The following is an 11,939-nucleotide window of genomic DNA, read 5'->3' on the forward strand; positions in this document are numbered from 1 at the left end:
TTACCAGGCAAGTCAGTTAAGAACAAATTCTTATTTTCAATGACGGCCTAGGAACAGTGGGTTAACTGCCTTGTTCAGGGGCAGAACGACAGATTTGTACCTTGTCAGCTCGGTGTTTTGAACTTGCAACCTTCCGGTTACTAGTCCAACGCTCTAACCACTAGGCTACCCTGCCGCCCCAATGTGGCAGGGTCTACAGGAAATCACGGAATACAAAAGCAGCCGCGTCACGGACACCGACGTGACACTTCCAGACAAACTAAACAACTTCTTTGTCCGCTTTAAGGATAATACAGTGCCACTGTCGAGGCTCGCTAACAAAGACTGCGCCCCTCCCCCCCTTCTCCGTGGCTGAAGTGAGTAAAACATTTAAACTTGTTAACCCTCACAAGGCTGCTGGCCCCGACGGCATCCTTAGCCGCGTCCTCAGAGCATGCGCAGACCAGCTGGCTGGAGTATTTGCGGACATATTCAATCTCTCCCTATCCCTGCTCAACGACAGAACAGCTTACAGGGAGGAGGTGAGGGCACTTGGAGTGTGGTGTCAGAAAAACTACCTCTCACTCAACGTCAACAAAACAAAGGAGAAGATCGTGGACGTCAGGAAACAGCAGAGGGAGCACCCCCTATTCACATCGAAGGCACAGCATTGGAGAAGGTGGAAAGTTTTTCTATTAGTTCCTGGGTGTTCACATCACAAACAAACTGGATTTGTCCACTCACACAGACAGCGTGGTAAAGAAGGAACAACAGCGACTCTTCAACCTCAGGAGGCTGAAAAAATGTGTCTTGTCACCAAAACCCTGACATACCTTTACAGATGCACAATCAAGAGCATCCTGTCGGGCTGTATCACAGCCTGGTACGGCAACTGCTCCGCCCACAACCGTAAGGCTCTCCAGAGGGTAGTGAGGTCTGCACAACGCATCACCGGGGACAAACTACCTGCCCTCCAGGACACCTACACCACCCGATGTCACAGGAAGGCCAAAAAGATCATTGAGGACAACAACCAACCGAGCCACTGCCTGTTCACCCCGCTATCATCCAGAAGGCGAGGTCAGTACAGGTGCATCAAAGCTGGGACCGAGAGACTGTTAAACAGCTTCTATCTCAAGGCCATCAGACTGCTAAACAACCATCACTAACACTGAGAGACGTCTGCCTACATTGAGACCCAATCACTGGCCACTTGAATAAATGGACCACTAGCCACTTGAATAAATGGATCACTGGCCACTTGAATAAATGGATCACTGGCCACTTGAATAAATGGATCACTGGTCACTTTAATAAATGGACCACTGGCCACTTTAATAAATGGATCACTAGTCACTTTAATAAATGGATCACTAGCCACTTGAATAAATGGACCACTAGCCACTTGAATAAATGGATCACTGGCCACTTGAATAAATGGATCACTAGCCACTTTAATAAATGGATCACTAGTCACTTTAAATCATGTTTACATATAGCCTGTCTTTTTACTGTTGGTTTATTTCCTTACCTGCCTATTATCCACCTAATACCTTTTTTGCACTATTGTTTAGAGCCTGTAAGTAAGCATTTCACTGTTGTTTTCGGCACACGTGACAAATACACTTTGATTTGATTGGATATCTTACATTACTCATATCACATGTACAGTGGGGAGAACAAGTATTTGATACACTGCCGATTTTGCAGGTTTTCCTACTTACAAAGCATGTAGAGGTCTGTAATTTTTATCATAGGTACACTTCAACTGTGAGAGATGGAATCTAAAACAAAAATCTAGAAAATCACATTGTATGATTTTTAAGTAATTAATTTGCATTTTATTGCATGACATAAGTATTTGATCACCTACCAACCAGTAAGAATTCCGGCTCTCACAGACCTGTTAGTTTTTCTTTAAAAATCCCTCCTGTTCTCCACTCATTACCTGTATTAACTGCACCTGTTTGAACTCGTTACCTGTATAAAAGACACCTGTCCACACACTCAATCAAACAGACTCCAACCTCTCCACAATGGCCAAGACCAGAGAGCTGTGTAAGGACAGTAGAGATAAAATTGTAGAGCTGCACAAGGCTGGGATGGGCTACAGGTCAATAGGCAACCAGCTTGGTGAGAAGGCAACAACTGTTGGCGCAATTATTAGAAATTGGAAGAAGTTCAAGATGACGGTCAATCACCCTCGGTCTGGGGCTCCATGCAAGATCTCACCTCGTGGGGCATCAATGATCATGAGGAGGGTGAGGGATCAGCACAGAACTACACGGCAGGACCTGGTCAATGACCTGAAGAGAGCTGGGACCACAGTCTCAAAGAAAACCATTAGAAACACACTACGCCGTCATGGATTAAAATCCTGCAGCGCACGCAAGATCCCCCTGCTCAAGCCAGCGCATGTCCAGGCCCGTCTGAAGTTTGCCAATGACCATCTGGATGATCCAGATGAGGAATGGGAGGTCATGTGGTCTGATCAGACAAAAATATAGCTTTTTGTCTAAACTCCACTCGCCGTGTTTGGAGGAAGAAGAAGGATGAGTACAACCCCAAGAACACCATCCCAACCGTGAAGCATGGAGGTGGAAACATCATTCTTTGGGGATGCTTTTCTGCAAAGGGGACATGACGACTGCACCGTATTGAGGGGAGGATGGATGGGGCCATGTATCACGAAATCTTTGCCAACCACCTCCTTCCCTCAGTAAGAGCATTGAAGATGGGTCGTGGCTGGGTCTTCCAGCATGACAACGACCCGAAACACACAGCCAGGGCAACTAAGGAGTGGCTCCGTAAGAAGCATCTTAATGTCCTGGAGTGGCCTAGCCAGTCTCCAGACCTGAACTCAATAGAAAGTCTTTGGAGGGAGCTGAAAGTCTGTATTGCCCAGCGTCAGCCCCGAAACCTGAAGGATCTGGAGAAGGTCTGTATGGAGGAGTGGGCTAAAATCCCTGCTGCTGTGTGTGCAAACCTGGTCACACAGGAAACGTATGATCTCTGTAATTGCAAACAAAGGTTTCTGTACCAAATATTAAGTTCTGCTTTTCTGATGTATCAAATACTTATGAAATGCAAATTAATTACTTAAAAATCATACATACTTTGTAAGTAGGAAAACCTGCAAAATCGGCAGTGTATCAAATACTTGTTCTCCCTACTGTATATACTATATTTGTAAGGGATTTCCTCCTCTTCTTCCGAAGAGGAGAGGCGAAAAGGATCGGAGGACCAATATGCGGCGTGGTAAGTGTCCATGGTTCTTTTAATAAGAAATAGTACACATGAACAACTGAATACAAAAACAATAAACGTGGAATGAACGAAACCCAAAACAGCACCGTGTGGTGAAAAACACAGACACGGAAACAAACACCCACAAACACACAGTGAAACCCCGGCTACCTAAGTATGATTCTTAATCAGAGACAACTAATGACACCTGCCTCTGATTGAGAACCATACTAGGCCGAAACATAGAAATCCCCAAATCATAGAAAAACAAACATAGACTGCCCACCCCAACTCACGCCCTGACCATACTAAATAATGACAAAACAAAGGAAATAAAGGTCAGAACGTGACAGTCGTTACAGAACTAACACAAAATTATTCAGCCCCTTTACTTTCAGTGCAGCAAACTCTCTCCAGAAGTTCAGTGAGGATCTCTGAATGATCCAATGTTGACCTAAATGACTAATGATGATAAATACAATCCACCTGTGTGTAATCAAGTCTCCGTATAAATGCACCTGCACTGTGATAGTCTCAGAGGTCCGTTAAAAGCGCAGAGAGCACCATGAAGAACAAGGAACACACCAGGCAGGTCCGAGATACTGTTGTGAAGAAGTTTAAAGCCGGATTTGGATACAAAAAGATTTCCCAAGCTTTAAACATCCCAAGGAGCACTGTGCAAGCGATAATATTGAAATGGAAGGAGTATCAGACCACTGCAAATCTACCAAGACCTGGCCGTCCCTCTAAACTTTCAGCTCATACAAGGAGAAGACTGATCAGAGATGCAGCCAAGAGGCCCATGGTCACTCTGGATGAACTGCAGAGATCTACAGCTGAGGTGGGAGACTCTGTCCATAGGACAACAATCAGTCATATATTGCACAAATCTGGCCTTTATGGAAGAGTGGCAAGAAGAAAGCCATTTCTTAAAGATATCCATAAAAAGTGTAGTTTAAAGTTTGCCACAAGCCACCTGGGAGACACACCAAACATGTGGAAGAAGGTGCTCTGGTCAGATGAAACCAAAATTGAACTTTTTGGCAACAATGCAAGACGTTATGTTTGGCGTAAAAGCAACACAGCTCATCACCCTGAACACACCATCCCCACTGTCAAACATAGTGGTGGCAGCATCATGGTTTGGGCCTGCTTTTCTTCAGCAGGGACAGGGAAGATGGTTAAAATTCATGGGAAGATGGATGGAGTCAAATACAGGACCATTCTGGAAGAAAACCTGATGGAGTCTGCAAAAGACCTGAGACTGGGACGGAGATTTGTCTTCCAACAAGACAATGATCCAAAACATAAAGCAAAATCTACAATGGAATGGTTCAAAAATAAACATATCCAGGTGTTAGAATGGCCAAGTCAGAGTCCAGACCTGAATCCAATCGAGAATCTGTGGAAAGAACTGAAAACTGCTGTTCACAAATGCTCTCCATCCAACCTCACTGAGCTCGAGCTGTTTTGCAAGGAGGAATGGGAAAAAATGTCAGTCTCTCGATGTGCAAAACTGATAGAGACATACCCCAAGCGACTTACATCTGTAATCGCAGCAAAAGGTGGCGCTACAAAGTATTAACTTAAGGGGGCTGAATAATTTTGCACGCCCAATTTTTCAGTTTTTGATTTGTTAAAAAAGTTTGAAATATCCAATAAATGTCGTTCCACTTCATGATTGTGTCCCACTTGTTGTTGATTCTTCAGAAAAAAATACAGTTTTATATCTTTATGTTTGAAGCCTGAAATGTGGCAAAAGGTCGCAAAGTTCAAGGGGGCCGAATACTTTCGCAAGGCACTGTACATCAGGTTTTCTTCCAGAATGGTCCTGTATTTGACTCCATCCATCTTCCCATAAATTTTAACCATCTTCCCTGTCCCTGCTGAAGAAAAGCAGGCCCAAACCATGATGCTGCCACCACTATGTTTGACAGTGGGGATGGTGTGTTCAGGGTGATGAGCTGTGTTGCTTTTACGCCAAACATAACGTCTTGCATTGTTGCCAAAAAGTTCAATTTTGGTTTCATCTGACCAGAGCACCTTCTTCCACATGTTTGGTGTGTCTCCCAGATGGCTTGTGGCAAACTTTAAACTACACTTTTTATGGATATCTTTAAGAAATGGCTTTCTTCTTGCCACTCTTCCATAAAGGCCAGATTTGTGCAATATATGACTGATTGTTGTCCTATGGACAGAGTCTCCCACCTCAGCTGTAGATCTCTGCAGTTCATCCAGAGTGACCATGGGCCTCTTGGCTGCATCTCTGATCAGTCTTCTCCTTGTATGAGCTGAAAGTTTAGAGGGACGGCCAGGTCTTGGTAGATTTGCAGTGGTCTGATACTCCTTCCATTTCAATATTATCGCTTGCACAGTGCTCCTTGGGATGTTTAAAGCTTGGGAAATCTTTTTGTATCCAAATCCGGCTTTAAACTTCTTCACAACAGTATCTCGGACCTGCCTGGTGTGTTCCTTGTTCTTCATGGTGCTCTCTGCGCTTTTAACGGACCTCTGAGACTATCACAGTGCAGGTGCATTTATACGGAGACTTGATTACACACAGGTGGATTGTATTTATCATCATTAGTCATTTAGGTCAACATTGGATCATTCAGAGATCCTCACTGAACTTCTGGAGAGAGTTTGCTGCACTGAAAGTAAAGGGGCTGAATAATTTTGCACGCCCAATTTTTCAGTTTTTGATTTGTTAAAAAAGTTTGAAATATCCAATAAATTTCGTTCCACTTCATGATTGTGTCCAACTTGTTGTTGATTCTTCACAAAAAAATACAGTTTTATATCTTTATGTTTGAAGCCTGAAATGTGGCAAAAGGTCGCAAAGTTCAAGGGGGCCGAATACTTTCGCAAGGCACTGTATGTGACCAATACAATTTGATTTGATTTATTGCAGTAGAGGTTTGCTAAGTGATTTTTCCACGTTTTCCCATTTTGGATAGCCAATCCCTCATGATGAGGTTTAATGTTTTCCAATTCTCCCAGAAGTGGTTTGATTCTATGGATTCCTCATTTCCAACTGTTTATTGTCTGTTGTTAGTGTGTTTGTATTGTGTTTCCCCATATTGAAGGTCTATATTTTTGTTGTCTGGTTCTCTTCGTTTTTAATTAGATGTATTTCTCAATGATTTTCTTAGATTTCTCCAATCATTATCGAACCATTTTTCATGATCTATTCTTTTTGGATTAGCCACGTTTGTCAACCTTCATTGCTGCAGATGTACACCTTCATTGCTGCAGGAGAATGTTAAGGCTAAAAAGTTGTCCAGGAGAGATTGTATTGTTTGGCTACTGGTAGATGTCTGTACTGTTCGCACGCCATCTATAGGCCTGTTTAGTACCATGTCATTTATTGGGCTGTAATGCTTTCTCTCTCTCTCTCCTCATCCCCCTTTATCCTCATCCCTCTCTCTCTCCTCATCCCTCTCTCTCCCTCTCTCTCTCCTCATCCTTCTCTCTCTCCTCATCCCTCTCTCTCCCTCTCTCTCTCCTCATCCCTCTCTCTCCTCATCCCTCTCTCTCTCCTCACCCTTCTCTCTCTCCTCATCCCTCTCTCTCTCCTCATCCATCTCTCTCTCCTCATCCCTCTCTCTCTCTCCCTCTCTCCTCATCCCTCTCTCTCTCCTCATCCCTCTCTCTCTCCTCGTCCCTCTCTCTCTCCTCATCCCCCTGTCTCTCCTCTACAGCAAATTCAGTGAGGGTGAAGATAATGCTAGGTAAGGAGTGTGGCGGTAGCAGCATCGGAGCCCGTCACCATAACAAGGACAAAGGCAAGAAGAGACTGAGTCGCTCCAAGGCCAAACCCGTCGTCAGTGACGATGACAGCGACGAAGATCAGGATGACAACGTAAGTCAGCATGACAACCTGCTGGGGTTCAGGGATGTTTTCAGACTAACAGGGTAAAGGTGTTTGACCTGCTGTTTTCTTATGATGCTATCTCTCTCCATGTCTCTTTCTCTCTCTCTCTCTTTCCCTCTTACCATGCTTCTCTCTCTCCATATGTCCCTCTCTTTCTCTCAATTTAATTCAAGGGCTTTATTGGCATGGGAAACAAACTCAGCAAAAGGACCCTGTCTTTCAAAGATAATTCGTAAAACTCCAAATAACTTCACAGATCTTAATTGTAATTGTTTCCCATGCTTGTTCAATGAACCATAAACAATTAATGAACATGTACCTGTGGAACAGTCGTTAAGACACTAACAGCTTACAGACGGTAGGCAATTAAGGTCACAGTTATGAAAAGTTAGGACACTAAAGAGTCCTTTCTACTGACTCTGAAAAACACCAACGTTCAGGCTCATCTGCGTGAACGTTCCGTAGGCATGCTGCAAGGAGGCATGAGGACTGCAGATGTGGCCAGGACAATAAATTGCAATGTCCGTACTGTGAGACGCCTAAGATAGCGCTACAGGGAGACAGAACGGACAGCTGATCGTCCTCGCAGTGGCAGACCACGTGTAACAACACCTGCACAGTATCGGTACATCCGAACATCACACCTGCGGGACACCGAGTTATACCAGGAACACACAATCCCTCCATCAGTGCGAGGACTGTCCTCAATAGGCTGAGAGAGGCTGGCATGGCCAGCGAAAAGCCCGGATCTCAATCCCAGCACGTCTGGGAACTGTTGAAACGGAGGGTGCGGGCTTGGGCCATTCCCGCCAAAAATGTCTGGGCACTTGCAGGTGCCTTGGTGGAAGAGTGGGATAACATCTCACAGGAAAAACTGGCACATCTGGTGCAGTCCATGGGGAGGAGATGCACTTCAGTACTTAATGCAGCTGGTGGCCACACCAGATACTGACTGTTACTTTTGATTTTTGACCCCCCCCCCCCCCCCCCCCCTTTGTTCAGGGACACATTACATTTCTGTTAGTCACATGTCTGTGGAACTTGTTCAGTTTATGTCTCAGTTGTTGAATATTGTTATGTTCATACAAATATTTACACATGTTTGCTGAAAATAAACCCAGTTGACAGTGAGAGGACGTTCCTTTTTTGCTGAGTTTATGTTAACATTGACAAAGCAAGTGAGGTAGATAATAAACAAAAGTGAAATAAACAATACAAATGATCAGTAAACATTACACTCACAGAAGACTCTCAATGTCTCTCTTTCCCACTCTCCATCTCTCTCCATGTCTCTCTGTCTCTCTCTCTCTCCATCCCCATGTTTCTCTCTCTCTCCATGTCTCTCTCCATCCCCATGTTTCTATCTCTCTCCATGTCTCTCCATCCCCATGTTTCTCTCTCTCTTCATGTCTCTTTCCATCCCCATATTTCTCTCTCTCTCAATGTCTTTCTCTCTCTCTCTCTCCACTCATGTTTCTCTTTCTCTCTCTCCACTCATGTCTCTTTCTTTCTTTCTCTCCATGTTTATCTCTCCATGTCTCTTTCTCTTCATGTTTCTCTCCATGTCTCTTTCTCTCTCTCTCTCCACTCATCTCTCTCTCTTTCTTTCTCTCCATGTTTATCTCTCCAAGTTTATCTCTCTCCATTTCTCTCTTTCTTTCTCTCTTTCTCTGCTCTTCTGCAGTTCAGGAGGAAAAGGTAAGTTATGCTTCTCTCTCCTCTTCTCTCTTATCTTTGTTCTCTGAGCTATTCGAGAGTTGGTTGTTAGGTTGTTAATTCCTGTGGTCTGGTGAAGTCTCAGCCCAGCAGGTCCACTGTTGATGACCTCATAGTGTTGTTTTCCTCTGCAGAATCAGTCTGAGGAGAGCAGAAGTGAAGATGAGTGAAGAAGAGGAAGGCTGATCCTTTGGACTTTCTTTTATTTTCTACAGTATGGCACTTCTTCAATCATTTTGGTTTTGTTTGTTCTTTCTACTATATGGCTGTTTTCTGTCAGAGCTGTCCCCATGTTATTAGTACAGTACAGACAGGATGACAGACAGACAGGGTTTTCTATGGCAATATTCTTATTAGTTTACCCTACAGGAATATTTTAAAGATCAAACGTTGTGGAGAATCTATATTTTATGCGTGTTTGTACATTTTATATATTTATGCTTTAATTCAATGGGATTAAAAACAAATTCAGAATCAACAACATTTGGTTACAAACAACACATATGCTTGAAAATGCTTAGTTTATATAATTGCTTTTTTTAAAGTGTTTATATCATGGCAGTATAGATATATCGTATCTAATGTTATATTTCCCACTACTCAGTCCCATCAGCATTAGTCTCCTATAGCGCTCCCCAGCTTGTAGTGCTAACAACAGGAAATTATTTGCCTCTGGTTCGTCCAGCCGTTCCTATGGGGAAAATGAATAAGGAAAGAATGGGGTTTTGGAATAAAGGCAGAAACTAAGGTCTAAGGTTAACACAGGCTTAGGAGGTCTTATATGTTGTGTTTTATGATATAATATCAGTCAGTTAACATGACCTTTATTAAACTTTATGTTGTGTGTTTTTTTATTACATAAATGCTTCAAAATTCCCAAGAAGTGATGTTAGCTAGTGAAGATGATCTCATAGAACAAAACGACGATCTCCTGAGCCTTTGTTTACCACAGACCTTATTTCTCTTTTTATCCAAAAACCCTACAAAAGCATTAATTTTCCCATAGGTTTTGTCCAACAAACCATGGTGGAGTGAGTGCCTACAAAAAGACGCAATTACGATTTCTCTATATTATCCTAGGCAATATCTTAATCTTCCCATACTGCAGTTTAACAGTTAGTAGTCCTAGCTGCTGCCATTATCTTAATCTCTCCATACTGCAGTTTAACAGTTAGTAGTCCTAGCTGCTGCCATTATCTTAATCTCACCATACTGCAGTTTAACAGTTAGTAGTCCTAGCTACTGCCATTATCTTAATCTTCCCATACTGCAGTTTAACAGTTAGTAGTCCTAGCTGCTGCCATTATCTTAATCTCTCCATACTGCAGTTTAACAGTTAGTAGTCCTAGCTGCTGCCATTATCTTAATCTCACCATACTGCAGTTTAACAGTTAGTAGTCCTAGCTGCTGCCATTATCTTAATCTCACCATACTGCAGTTTAACAGTTAGTAGTCCTAGCTGCTGCCATTATCTTAATCTCACCATACTGCAGTTTAACAGTTAGTAGTCCTAGCTGCTGCCATTATCTTAATCTCACCATACTGCAGTTTAACAGTTAGTAGTCCTAGCTGCTGCCATTATCTTAATCTCTCCTTACTGCAGTTTAACGGTTAGTAGTCCTAGCTGCTGCCATTATCTTAATCTTACCATACTGCAGTTTAACAGTTAGTAGTCCTAGCTGCTGCCATTATCTTAATCTCTCCATACTGCAGTTTAACAGTTAGTAGTCCTAGCTGCTGCCATTATCTTAATCTCACCATACTGCAGTTTAACAGTTAGTAGTCCTAGCTGCTGCCATTATCTTAATCTCTCCATACTGCAGTTTAACAGTTAGTAGTCCTAGCTGCTGCCATTATCTTAATCTCACCATACTGCAGTTTAACAGTTAGTAGTCCTAGCTGCTGCCATTATCTTAATCTCTCCATACTGCAGTTTAACAGTTAGTAGACCTAGCTGCTGCCATTATCTTAATCTCACCATACTGCAGTTTAACAGTTATTAGTCCTAGCTGCTGCCATTATCTTAATCTCCCCATACTGCAGTTTAACAGTTAGTAGTCCTAGCTGCTGCCATTATCTTAATCTCACCATACTGCAGTTTAACAGTTAGTAGTCCTAGCTGCTGCTCATGTAGAGAGAGACCACATTCTGCAGTATATTGATATAATTCTTTATGGATTGAAGTGCTCTGTTTTGATTTACTCATTTAGATATTAGATATCAGTTAGATATGAGTCATTAATCTAGTAGTGATCTCTCTCTGTTACCCTGCAGTGTTGTTTTGTGGTGGTGTTGTGTGGTTGACTAGATAGACAGACAGGCAGACAGGAAAACAGGATGACAGATAGACATACAGGAAGACAGACAGAGAGACAGGCTGACATGAAAACAGACATACAGACAGGAAGAAAGACAGACAGGAAGACAGTAGGGCAGACAGAGACAGGCTGACATGAAAACAGACAGACAGACAGGAAGAAAGACAGACAGGAAGACAGTAGGACAGACAGAGACAGGCTGGCATGAAAACAGACAGACAGACAGGAAGAAAGACAGACAGGAAGACAGTAGGACAGACAGAGACAGGCTGACATGAAAACAGACAGAGAGGAAGACAGCATGGTAGAGAGACAAGCAAAGAGACAGGCAGGAAGAAAGACAGACAGACGGGCAGAGAGAGGCAGACAGACAGGAAGAAAGACTGACATGCAGACAGGCAGAGAGAGAGGCAGGCAGACAGGAAGACTTACTGGCTGTATCTCTCTGAATGGTCTGTTCTGGTCTCTTCTGTTCTTGTCATCTTTGTGGTTGTATCATCTTTGTATTTGTGGTTGTATCTCAATGCCCAGAGCAAAATAAAATGAATGAACTGAGTATTACCTCTGGTTCTACCATTGTATTTCTTCAACGTCTGTTATGTACGTCCACTTTATTACGATAGCCTTCAGTGTCTTTAGACCTGTTAGACCAGTATCTGTAGACCTGTTAGACCAGTATCTATAGACCAGTATCTATAGACCTGTTAGACCAGTATCTATAGACCAGTATCTATAGACCTGTTAGACCAGTATCTATAGACCTGTTAGACCAGTATCTATAGACCAGTATCTATAGACCTGTTAGA

General features: G+C 43.0%; 1 protein-coding gene across 17 annotated transcripts in view; it reads left to right on the forward strand.

The window, feature by feature from the left end:
• The window catches only part of smarca2 (SWI/SNF related BAF chromatin remodeling complex subunit ATPase 2), a 168,129-nt gene extending 156,441 nt beyond the window's left edge, over positions 1 to 11,688 (forward strand). For all 17 annotated transcript variants that reach the window (XM_090191295.1, XM_090191298.1, XM_090191300.1 and 14 more), the window contains 2 exons: positions 6,927 to 7,087; positions 8,950 to 11,688. In XM_090191295.1, coding sequence (XP_090047421.1) covers positions 6,927 to 7,087; positions 8,950 to 8,985 — 197 coding nt within the window. In that variant the 3' untranslated portion in view covers positions 8,986 to 11,688. The remainder of the gene's footprint in view (positions 1 to 6,926; positions 7,088 to 8,949) is intronic.
• Positions 11,689 to 11,939: the final 251 nt, after the last annotated feature.

This window comes from Oncorhynchus mykiss, chromosome 11 (genome assembly GCF_057628025.1).
Source record: "Oncorhynchus mykiss isolate SJ-2025 chromosome 11, ASM5762802v1, whole genome shotgun sequence".
In the NCBI taxonomy this organism is placed as follows: Eukaryota; Metazoa; Chordata; class Actinopteri; order Salmoniformes; family Salmonidae; genus Oncorhynchus; species Oncorhynchus mykiss.